This window comes from Corvus kubaryi, unplaced genomic scaffold, assembly GCF_017639235.1.
Source record: "Corvus kubaryi isolate FWS band 111438036 unplaced genomic scaffold, C.kubaryi_AGA036_p1.0 37397, whole genome shotgun sequence".
Taxonomy (NCBI): Eukaryota; Metazoa; Chordata; class Aves; order Passeriformes; family Corvidae; genus Corvus; species Corvus kubaryi.
The window spans coordinates 1,127,288-1,139,333 of NW_024581136.1; the positions used below are offsets into that span (position 1 = coordinate 1,127,288).

At 40.7% G+C, this 12,046-nt stretch overlaps 1 protein-coding gene across 1 annotated transcript; it reads left to right on the top strand.

Annotated features, from left to right (window-relative positions):
* Positions 1-520: 520 nt before the first annotated feature.
* Positions 521-7,980, top strand: GPR55 (G protein-coupled receptor 55). Its single transcript, XM_042042420.1, has 3 exons — positions 521-958; positions 1,760-1,992; positions 5,032-7,980. Exon 3 carries the CDS (start codon positions 5,039-5,041, stop codon positions 5,999-6,001), a length of 963 nt encoding a protein of 320 aa, XP_041898354.1. The 5' UTR covers positions 521-958; positions 1,760-1,992; positions 5,032-5,038; the 3' UTR covers positions 6,002-7,980.
* Positions 7,981-12,046: the final 4,066 nt, after the last annotated feature.

Genomic DNA, 12,046 nt, shown 5'->3' on the forward strand with positions numbered 1-12,046 from the left:
GACAGGAAGAAAATTGCAGATTTTTTTCTTCTCCTAGTCCTGTGGTACGAAGCTGATGCTACTTTTTCTATAGAAAGACAAAATTACCTCCAAAGCCAGGTTGCAGCTTGAAAACTGTCACTTAGAGCTGTATTTCTTCCTGTATTTTTCTACAAAAGGGTTGCAGTGTGTCCACAGGTAAGGAGAGGGGCTGTCAGCACTAGCAAGTGAGTTTCACACTTCAGCCAGAGAGGTTCCAGAAAGCCTTGGAAGCTCATCTCAAGAAAAGTGTATTTTGGTTACTGTGTAATTTACATGTAAGGCACTAGGTTGCTTCTTGATACACCTCAGTCCTCCCAGAGATAATAATTTGTTTGCCAACTTGAAGATATGAATCATACACCTGAACTGGCTAAAACTGGCACATACCCCTTAAATAGTTTAACAGCTGCGTGTGTGTAAGTAGCTGTATCTCTCAAAAGCCACTGAGCACTTGACTACTGATCTCCAGTATGCAAATGGAGCAGAAACTGGGGGAAGAAATCCTATTTTTATTACAATCTTTCCTACAACTTCCCACTTTCCAGCTCCTCCCCAGATCAAGGAATAATTGGAAATTTGGAGGTAGCCACCACAAGCTCACAAAAGCTCTCATCTGCATCACAGCAGGTAAAGGCCACGCCGAACCCCCTGACTTCAGAGACGAATTGCTCCCCACCCTATTTTGACTACTGACTGAAAACAGTGGAGGATTCAAATCTTTACACTTTTTCCACCTTCACTTGCCTATATAAGTAAGTACAGAGTATATCTTGAGACAGGGAAAAAAAAAAAAGAGAAAAAAAGAGAAGAAAAGAAGGATGTGGTTGGTTATGCCGCTTACAACACTTGTAAGGCATGGTCTGTAAGACAACATTCTCAAGCTCTGTAGAACAACCTGGACTGAAGCAATGCTGCTGATCTGCTTGCTGGGGCTCAGGTAAAGTAATTCCTATTTTAGTTATTGACTTTTATTTTTCTGACAATTTAATAGCAACATTGATTGTAGACACTATTTTTAGTCTGGTTAGATGATTATTACTTATAAAGCTCAAACAATAAGATCAAACATGTAGTGTTGCTTAGCTTAGAGCAGAAAGAAAGATTTCTGCTTTAGTGATAAATATAAATCTATTCTGTTGTAATCAAAATACTTAGAAAAAAATGGTAAGAAATTATCCAGCTACAGATGAAATATATGGCAGCTGTGGGACCTGCTGCTCATCATTGCACTAAGCCGTCTTACTCTTCTCAAGTACATCCACGAGAGAATAACTTATATCTACCATGAATAATGTTCTAGGAAATAGATATAAAAAAACCATGTTTTTGCTAATGAAGCGTTCATGGATAAGAATACCCTTAATGTAACATCCCTCATCTGTGCTCTCATACAGATTTGTGTGAACCCCAACTAGAGCCAGATGAACTCAGATCCAAGCTGCAAAGAGGAAACTATTCTGCTGTACTGCAAAAAAACTGCAAAAAAACAGCGGAGCTATTACTGTAAAACCTTGCTGTTCATTTCCTAGGTCAGAACACCTTTGCTGCTCACTAAACCACAAGCTCCTGCTATGGGTAAACCCAATTAATGTTTAACGAGTTAATAGGAAGCGGAAAATCCTCAGCAGGAGAAACTGGAAACAAATGAAGCAGCGATGACACAGAGGCTGGACCAGCTAAGACACACTCTCTTGAGTACTGTAAATCACAGATTCTTATATTATCTTTTGGTTTCTAGGAGTTGTCTGAAACAATCCTAAAGCCACAGGAGATTCCTTCAAAAAACTTTTTGAGGACAGAGAAATTTTCCTCAGAAGACTGGAAAAGAGCAAACGCGGTACCTCTCTTAAGAAGGTGGAAAGGAAGGAGTTGGGAAAACTAGATCCCTAATCCCAGCTTTAGTATTTGAAAGAAACATTGGAATCACCCACCAAAGAATCTGTTTGCAAGCACGCAGAACTCAACTCAGTGGTAGGTAAAATCTGCACAGATTAATCTGAGAATGACTGAAATAGAAGTAATTTGACTTCCTCAGTGACACTGCCAGCAATGGGAGACGGGGTGTAGGAGGGCGAAACAGGTTTCACGCACTAAAGAAATTCTCATAAGCAAAGGAAATATGATCAGTATGAATCATCTAAAAAAAAACTTCTATATGATTAGTGAGTACCCCCCGAGATACCAATCAGTGTCTACTATATAGGAAAGATGTCTCTGGTACAGTTCAGTATCTTTCAGGATGAGTATTATCAGTATTTTTACTAATAATTTGGACAATGCAGTAAAGATGATGCTTATGAAATGACTACAAGGTTATTTGTCAATGAAAATGATTCTTCATTTAACTCTGAGCAAACATTACTTAGTCTAGAACAGTTGCAAACAATTCCCATGGATTACTCAAGATGTAAATTTTAAATTTGAGAGACTAAAATGATAAAAACCATCATGTTTTTGACAATCAGACAATTATCAATTTAAAGGTTGTCTTTTCTTGAAATTTATAATTTTGTGGAGTAATGTTACATGCAATTTGGTACCAATGAATTCTAAAGAAAATGCATTCAGTGAGCTAGAGATATGATAAAAGTAGCACCAAACCTGAGGCTTTAAAGAGTCATCATGCACAATTTTCTGATACATTTGCAAAGTGCTGGATTGACAAGTGTTGTCACTACCCCAAAATGTTTCATGTTGCCTGATTTTTTCCCCAGGTAGATTGGTGCCCTTGCATGGGTGCCCATGCTCACACCAAAGCTCGTGTTCCCATGTCCCCTTCCCTGTCCTGCCCTCCGGTGACAGCAGCATCTGCCTACAATGATCCTTTGTACACATGGCACCAACTCAGCTCCCTGTTCTGTGTGATTCTCTCACATACCACAAACACATGATTTTCTAAGTAGCTGCCACATATTGCTGGCTCAAATGGATTGATTTAACCTCATCTTGATGACCAAACCAAGGTTTTCTCTTTGTTCTCATTTCTGACAGATAAATCCACTGATAACATCCAGCTTTTCTTTTGCTGTTTCCTAAGTTCACAACACTGTGACAGCCCAGCTCATGTGGCTCTGTCCAGTTCTCTGCAGGTAGCAGTGGTACCCAGCCCCTGACCGACAGCACCTCCCCAGAGGTCACCCTCACTCTTACAGTGGGGTCACTGGGGGAAACACAGCCAAGGACAGTCTGGGTGAATTTGTGCATCCCCTTAGTAACCCCCATCCAGTCTGTCTGTAGTCCTCATCAGCTTCCAGGCGATCATTTCCCCACTTACTGAACAGCCCTTGTTCTAAATCCTGTTTTTTCTAGTGCTATTCAGTTGTTTCTAGTACACTTTGCTAAAATGCAAGTGTCTGAAATCCTCAGCCTTTCCCTTATATGAAAAAGCAGATACTTCATCAAAGATAAGTGTCTGGTAAGAGCTATCGAAGACTTATTTAGCAGTTTTCTTTAAAAATCTGTGTGAAGCTTAGACTCAACAGTTACAGAATTGCTTTAATCAAATTTGACACTCTTTCCTTCAACAGACAGACTAGACTGAACCTTTTTCCAGCCACACTAATAATATCCATACTTCATAACAATTACTGGGCTGGACCTTCAGCTTTATGTGCCTATTCTTTCTGTAGTCTGAGCGGGAAAATAACTGTTTCACTAATATGAGCATGTTAAGCTCTGAGTGCATTCTGTGTTCAGATACAGTTATTTCCATTATTACTCACTGATTCCCACAAGTCATCCTACCTCTGACCTCCAGCACAATGTCAGCATTCCCATCAAATTAGTGGTGTAAGAGTCAGCAAAACGCAAGGCTATCTATCTCCTCAGTTAATTTTTAGCAGATCTATTTGTTCTCTGTTTTTCTATTATTTTAAATATTTTATTTTAGCCACACAAAGAGAAAAAAACCTTTCACTAATTGGTTTTTGGCTTCTTTAGCAAAATTTGGCTCCATTTGGCAGTGCTTAAGAGCTGTACTTTACGTCTTCCAAAGCAAAGATTCTCCTCTTGATCAAAATCTTCTTAAAACATCTTCACTTACTCCTAAAATTTCTTTTGAGCTACTTGGTTGGCTGAACTGGACTGGGAACTTTAACTACCAATTTCTTCTACTTTATTAGGACTTTCTGTGATTTTGATTTAAAGAGGTTATAAAAAAGCACTTTTAAGGCATAGTTTGTTAAAGCATACATATATTTTTAAGAACAGTGATAACAATTATTCAAGACAAATTAATTTTTTTTTAAGAATTGCATTATGAAGATGTCATGGCTTCCATTTGCTAATCTTTGCTGGATTATCTAAGATAATCAGTTAAAATTTAAAGTGCAAACCCCAAATTTAAAGAATGCTGAAAGATAAACATAAGTGAAAAAACACACTTACTCATTTTGCACCTAGATAAAAGATCAGTCTTCTTAAGTTGACCTTTTAAAATACTGCATTGGATATAAGCACTGTATGAAATGAAAATATCATATAAATGTGGGTGCTGTAAAAGCACATCAGCAAAAAGCTACTGTTGCATGGGGATTCAGGTATAAGAGTAAAATTCCAGCTATCAGATCAACATGCCTTAATATGGAATAATAATTTCATTCATTTCTGTGTAGCAACAAAACTAAGCATAAGTGTTAGGGAAATTCCAACAGTTGTACAAATTATTAGAGATAGCCAGTAGTCTTTAGAGTTTTTGAAAATATGTTTTTGAAGGAGTCAGTCTCTTTAATATCTGAATGGGATTCTCTTATATGGGATGGTAATCAGTGGATGCTGACTACTTTCCCCTGAGAATCAGACTTTCTTGTAACATATCAAAGCACTCAAAGTGGGAATAGAAAGCTCTGTGCTTGAAAGGTTTCACTTTCCGTAATAGACAAAGGCTGACCAAGTGTCCAGCTCAAAACCAAAGAATTCTAGAACTGTGTTTGAAAGTATCTTGGTTTGGCTTTATCACGTCATTAACTGTGACCCTTATACATTTCCAACACGCTGTCTTTGTCATTTCAGTGGAGAAATGACCAACAACAGCGAGAATTGCAATTTTACAGCCATCGACAGCTTGGCAAGGACCATGCAGCTGGGGATCTCCATCCCCACCTTCATCCTCGGGCTGGTTCTCAACACCGTGGCCCTGTTTGTGTTCTGCTGCTTTTGGAGGAAGCAGACCAAAACCTCCGTGTACATGATCAGCCTGGCGCTCGCAGATGTCCTGCTGCTGCTCTCGCTGCCGCTGAAGCTGTACTCCTCTGCCACCACGGTGCCTGGGCTGCTGTGCTCCTTCATACAGGCTCCTTATTATGTCAACACCTACACCAGCATCTTCATCATTGTCTGCATCACTGTCGACAGGTACAGGTGCATAAAGCACCCCTTTGAAGGTCGAGCTAACCAGTCCCCCAGGTGTGCTGTCTTGATTTGCTGCTTCATCTGGGCAGTAGCTTGGATCTGCAGCACCCCTATATATGTGTTTCACAAGAAGGATCTTATTACATGCTTTCACAACATGTCAGACGAGACGTGGAGTGTCCCATTAATTGTTTCTGTGGAAATATTTGGATTTCTGATCCCACTCGCAGTGATGGTTTTCTGCTCTGCTCAAACCATCTGGATTCTTCTGAATCACGAAAGTCAAGTCAAAAAGAAGGTAGAAGAAAGTGGCTCCTTACGAGTAATCGTCATCAACCTTGTGGTGTTTTTGGTGTGCTTCACACCCGTCCACCTTGGGATCTGCCTCCAGTGCCTGGTGAGGCAGCACGTGATCGTGGACTGCAGTCTGAAACAGACCATCAGCCTCTTCCTCCAGGTGTCAATGACATTTGCCAACCTGAACTGCTGCCTCGATGCCATCTTCTACTATTTTGCTGCAAAGGAATTCCGTAAGAAAACACACCTGAAAAGGGTTATTGCATCGTGTCCTGTGTTTAAGCCTTGTGCTATGCAATGGGACTGCCAGCAGTGGGAGAATGCCCCTTGCTAGGACACTGACATGGCAGGGATGGTGCCATAAGGAGAAGGACAATGTTTTTCCAGTGAATGCAAACCTGTTCCATATTTTTCTTCCCTTTAAAGAGGAGGGGGAAAAAAGTTAGATTAAGGAACCAGCATTAGCAAAGTGACAGACTCACACCAAAAGAAGCATTAACCTTGACGGTATCTACAAAATGTGAAAGGCTTGCCAGAGGAAAACTGACCAGATCACAGGAAGGCCATTTAACATCAGCTTTTGTCATAGCTGCACCAGTTTTCCTTTTACATGCGTGATCAGAAATGTCACAGTTGAGACAGATGCGACACTCACGAATCACACACACCAACTCCATTCAGAAGGCAAAAAGCTTATCTTTAATACCACTCAGCATCTTGTATAGTTTCTTAGCTGTTTACATAGTTTTAAAGCACAAGCTTAATTCAGCCAATCATCACACACCACTGGGTGAACACACAGTAATCATGCAGCATGTTTTTCTACCTCTAATTCAGCTATGCCTCTTTCCCACAGTCCTTCTCTAGCAGAATAGGCCTGAGCCATGATTTTCCAAAGGCAACAAGGCCTTCATTTTATAAGGTTTTACCTGTATGCAACACAGAAAGGTGTTGCTAAGAGCAAATACAGAAATAACTATTCATAACCTTTCTGACTTAGAAGGTATCTTGGCAGTTAAAAGGCAGTATCCAGCCAAAAGTCTGACTCTGCAGAAGGTCACTGTTGGAGCTCCTCTGCTTTGGGCAGCTTGGCCGGCCTGGGACAGCGCTGAATCCTCCCTCCTGTAAGCATTACAGACTGCTTGCTACGAGGGACAGCAGTTTTTGCTCCTTCATGGAGGACATGCTGCCCAGAAGAGAAATCCAAGGGAGTACCTTGGGTACCAGCAATTCCTGAGCAAAAAACTTCCCTGATTACCTTTGCTGAGGAATCATTGTGGTTTTCTCCTGCAATTTTAAAACAGGCTTTGCCCATGAAAATCAAAAGAACCCATTCAAATACGAGATTTAGAGAAAGACTGAATGTATTGAACTGTGTTTCTACATCAGTGTATTTCTATCAAAGACATAACATAACACATGTATGAAATCCTTGTGCATGTCTTCTTGCTCTTTCTTGGAGCAGGGGAATTAAGAAAGCAAGCCCTGCATCACAGACGATTAGGGAGTGGCTGATATTCTCCTTTCTCCCATCTGGAAGACTGGACCAGCTCTATCCAGCTCATTCCTTAGAGAAATCCTTCTAGCCTGTACTGTACCTGTCTCAAAACATCTCTGGGCTTGCCTGAACCCTTCAGGTCAGCACTTCTGGATTGTCACCATCCTAATGCTATTTCAAAGTTTGGCTGTGAATCTAATCTAAAGGTTTCTTTGTTGCAATTTAAGCTAACAATTTCTTGAACCCTTATCTAGGAGTGGTTGGTGCTCATAGCCAGAAACACATTCACAGAAAGAAATAATTTTCTTTGCCATTCTAAAACAGCTGTGAAAATAGTGTAAGACTGCTGGTAGTCAAGTTTCTGGGGCAGGTATTCCCTTTATTCAAAATGTGAAAAGAAATTACCTTCTCTCGGTGGGAAATTAGAAAGAAAGGGGTACCGTTTTGAAAATACAATTTGCTGTCCATCGATTTCCATAGAAATGATTGACTGTGCAAGTAGGCAGCTGCACATATCTTATAGTGGGCCTAATACATTAACATTTTAAAACCTCTTAGTACTAAAACTATGACCACAGCTAAGGCAAAGAAAGATTTTTATCATCATCTTCGCTGCTTTCTGTAAAGCAGCAAGAGGAAGAGTTTTCCAAAACAGTAGATTTTCTAAACATTATTTGTTACTGCCTCGATCATTTAGAAACTTACAGATTTTCAATATGGGTTAACCTTTCTTCTTTGCACCTTTCACATTACTTTGCATACAAAATATGCGTATGAGAAAGAACGTGTTTTACCAAATAAACTGTACAAGTGAAGTGTATGATTTGAAAGTACATTTTAATTTCCCAGTTTGACAGCAGTATATAATTCTCTTCTACCTACACTAGCTGCCTAAAAATTACTCAGCAGCAGCAATTGTGACCCATCACACAAGGCTAGGATTATTAATGAAGCAGTACCTTCGACTTTTAACTCATTTATCACTTGGAAAAGGTCATATTCTAATATTCAAGGGAATAAGAGCATGTACGCAGGAGGCAGAGATGGAAAGTGTGTGGGGACTCCCATCTGCAAGGGTTGGGGAAGAGTTCGATTTGCCAGGATCAGGGAGACAAAATTCCTTCATGTCAGTGCTCAGTCAGGGGTAGAGTCCCAGCACACTCAAGCAGGGAGAGACTTCACTTACAGAAAGAAATTGATGTCATTGTCTCAATGAAGGAAACAGAAGTCAGTCTATGAAAATCAGCCTCAATAACGGGCAGTGGTGGGACCCACTGTGAGCTACTGGTCTCAAGGCTCAGTCTGCTCCTGTCGTACATGGCTGCAAACCCAGACTACAAGATCTGGAAGTTGAACTGGTCTGTTTTCTTCCCATTTATTGCCACCAGGGCCACTTCTTTTTTGGCCTAAAGTGTTTTTATATATAACTCCATTTGTCTAAATTTTGCCTGTTATATAAGTAAGTGAGAGCAGCCTCTCTAAGCATGCTTGTAATTTGAGAAATGAAATGAAATTAAATGAAAATGAAATGAAGAGAAAGAAGGAAGAGAGCCCAGCTGTGTTGATTTTACAGGCTGTTACAGTAGTCCAATTTTTTAGCATAAAAAAGCACAGGTCTTTTGAGCAAGGTGTTACTTTCAATTCACTGCTTTTCAATGTGAACTTGCATTCAAATAATACACTTAAAGTCCTGTCTTTGACCTGCAGCTAAGAATACGTTTCTTTCTAAATCAGGATTTTATACACAGGCTCCTGTGTGAAATTCACTGTTAACTCTGGAGCATCTCCAGTTGGTTGTATTTTTATACCAGGACAAAGCGATGAAAATCCTTATGCAGCTTGGGAAGATACACAGCAATTTTGATGATGAATAAAACTGAAAAGCACCTGATGTTTTAAAAACCCGAAAATCTTCCTGAGCTGATACACAGGTTCAGTGCAACAGAAGCCGTTTCTTCTCTCTTGATGTTAATACACAGAAAAATGGTGGGAACCTGAATGTGAACCCCTCACATACTCAGGTCTCCTCCCACTACCTCAGTTTTACTAAAAAGTCAAAGAAGCACTGTCTTAGTGGAAAAAAACAACAAAAAAAAAATCAAGTGCTAACCAGAAACACCAAAACAGTGCCTTTAAAAATTACTTTTTCAGTTCTGCCCTCTTCTGTGAATTGAACAAAACCACAATTGCACAATTAACCACGGGCCTTACAGAGGAGCTGTATTTAACCCTATTTTTTCTGGACAAGGCCGTTTCAGGCCACAGGTGAGAATATTCACGAAGCAAAATTTTGTTTTTATTCAATTACACTTCTCCAACTGGGCCAAACCCCACAACATAGAAGAGGGCTGATTTTTCTTGAAGGCATTTCATTGAAGGCATCAATGGCAGATTACTCCAACATCCTACAGTTAGCATTCGTTCAACCGTCAGCATGATTCCCCAAGCTGTATTTTATAGACTCACACAATTGAAAGACAGAAGAGCATAAAAGTAGTTTGGACAAAAGGGAACAAAACCCAACCCCCAATTAAAAACAAACAAACAAAAACTCCCAGCAGACAAAACCACACAGGATTTGTTCCCCAAATTCTTTTCCTGTACCTTTGCCTGGTGGGTTATATCATCTTCATTTCCCAGGCCTGCTTGAGCACAGAACTCATTTCTAATGCTATAAAAGTACGATCAAAATAATGCTGGACATTTTGAAAAGTTCTGTTGCCCAAGAAGTCCCTTCTAAAAAACTTTCAACAATGACAACATAAAAAAAGGAAATTCAACTGGTTTAATAGCAAGTAGAGGATCTAATATATGAACTTTTTATAGCCTTCATAATACTGCTTTTATGATGCATGATTTATGAGCTGGAAGGCACCTGAGGGAGGGTCCAAGCCTAGATCCAAGCCCTGTTAGTCTCCAGCCTTCTCACAAGGGGCCACAGTGAGCACAGATGGGCACGAGCCCTGTAGAGCCAGTCCAACATCTTTTCATTATGATTACATACATTAGTTAAAAATATAAACCAGACAGCTTTCCATGTGAGGATGAACAAACACAAAGAAAGCCTAATAAATTTCACTCTAGTAGTTTGTCATATCAAGTAATTTCAAGTGTTCAGGAAACTTCAAAGTGAGAAGAGCAGCCATCTCACTGCCTAAGGTAGCCTCCAGATCACAAAATGAAGCTGAAATGGGCTGGAAGATTGAAACTGATCTTCAGAGAGACATCACCCCAAACCTCACAGTGGTATTTCACTCAAGGGTTATTCTGCAACACCACAGCTTAGCCTGCCTAAAACACATTCAAACAAGAGACAAATGGAGGCTACTCGAAGGTATAGACTTCTGTCTGTCTCATCAAAGGGGTTTGGCTCAGGTTTTCCCCCTCACACTCAGAACATTTTCCACTTTAGACTAATAGCTTTCTCCGAGTCTTGGGTATGCTCTCCATCCTTCCACCCAAACACAAGGAGAAGAGCCATGCAGAGCCAGTGTCCTTTGAGGAACTGGCAAGTCCAGCAGGGGAAAACAGAGCCCACCAGCTCTGTGTACAGACCTCCTGAGGCGACTGTCACCTGCCCTGGGAGCCTGCTCAGCGCCTCGGTGGCAAGTAGCTTGAACAACCCCTTTATGGAGCCAGGGGGATGGCGAGACTTAGGCTGCCACACACCAAAAGGTTTCCCAAGGACTTCCCAAGGCACTGTCTTCACAAAGAGGGACAGAAATGTGCTTGCCCTGAGCAAACTGGAAAGAAACCTGCCTGTCTGTTATTTACACAACAGTACAAATGGGCAGGCTGGCTTGGCTAGGTTTCAAATTAGTGTTCTTGCTAAACATGTAGAGAAATACAAACTCCACATACACTGCTCTGCCTGCTCTCCTGGCTCTGCCAAAATGCAACTTAAGTAAACCCATGAGACATTCCTGTTAAAGCTAACAGAGAGAAAAGAGAAAGGCTGCAGGTTGTCTGGTCCTATGAGCCATATATTAAAAATTTATATAATTTATCTTTCGTGCAATGTACTAAAATGAAACTCAAGTTTCATTTTGGCACAGGAGTGCCAGTGCTCAGTGTCCCTCTCTAGTTTCCCAGAGGTGCTCTCAGCAGCTCTGTTTCAGAGCTCCCTTTTGCCACACTGTAAAGAGCTCACACTGTCTGAGGGAAACAACTGCTCCCACCTCAAGTAATGCCCCGTCCTGCGGTGTCAAATACAGAAATGAGTGAGGGTCCCTCAGCAGTCGCTGAAGAGCTTCTGGCATCTCTAGCTAGCAACTCAATATTTTAACTTCTGGCTTGCCCTCAACAAGAACCAATCTGCCCTCCCCAAGGACAGCAGGGTGCTTGGACATCTGGACTCTCAGATCAGCTCTCTGTGTACTTGGATATCTGTATCCTGCAGATGAAACCATACAGATGCTTATTAAGCTTCTCTGCCACCCCAATCAACTCGTTACTGAAAAAGATGCAGCAAATAATTATGCCAGATGCTATCTGAGCTCTGGAAAGGAGACCACACATGACTGCCCTTGTAGGTTAATGAGAGTTCAAACAACCATTAGTATCTGTATTAATCTACTAATTGCCTGGTGTTACTGGAAAATAATGAAGATTGTGGTGTTTCTCTGATGCCTTTGATCTGTTTATTTGCTAAGTTACTATGGTTCGTTTCCCCTTCGCTTGAGTTGACACTGCCTGGGTAATTTTTCTCAGTATTTCATAGAATCATACCAAAAAAAAAATTAAAAAAAGGGAATATGCCATTTCTTTTAAAAGATCCTAATACCTTCACTTTGAACCTTTTACAGAAAGTGCCTATTCTCTGTTACTACACCAAATCTTATCCAAAGGCAAGCAATTCCAACCCAGCGAAAGCAAGACTTG

Coding starts and splice junctions, on each gene's coding strand:
- GPR55 (XM_042042420.1), top strand. CDS start 5,039: ATGACCAACAACAGCGAGAATTGCAATTTTACAGCCATCGACAGCTTG.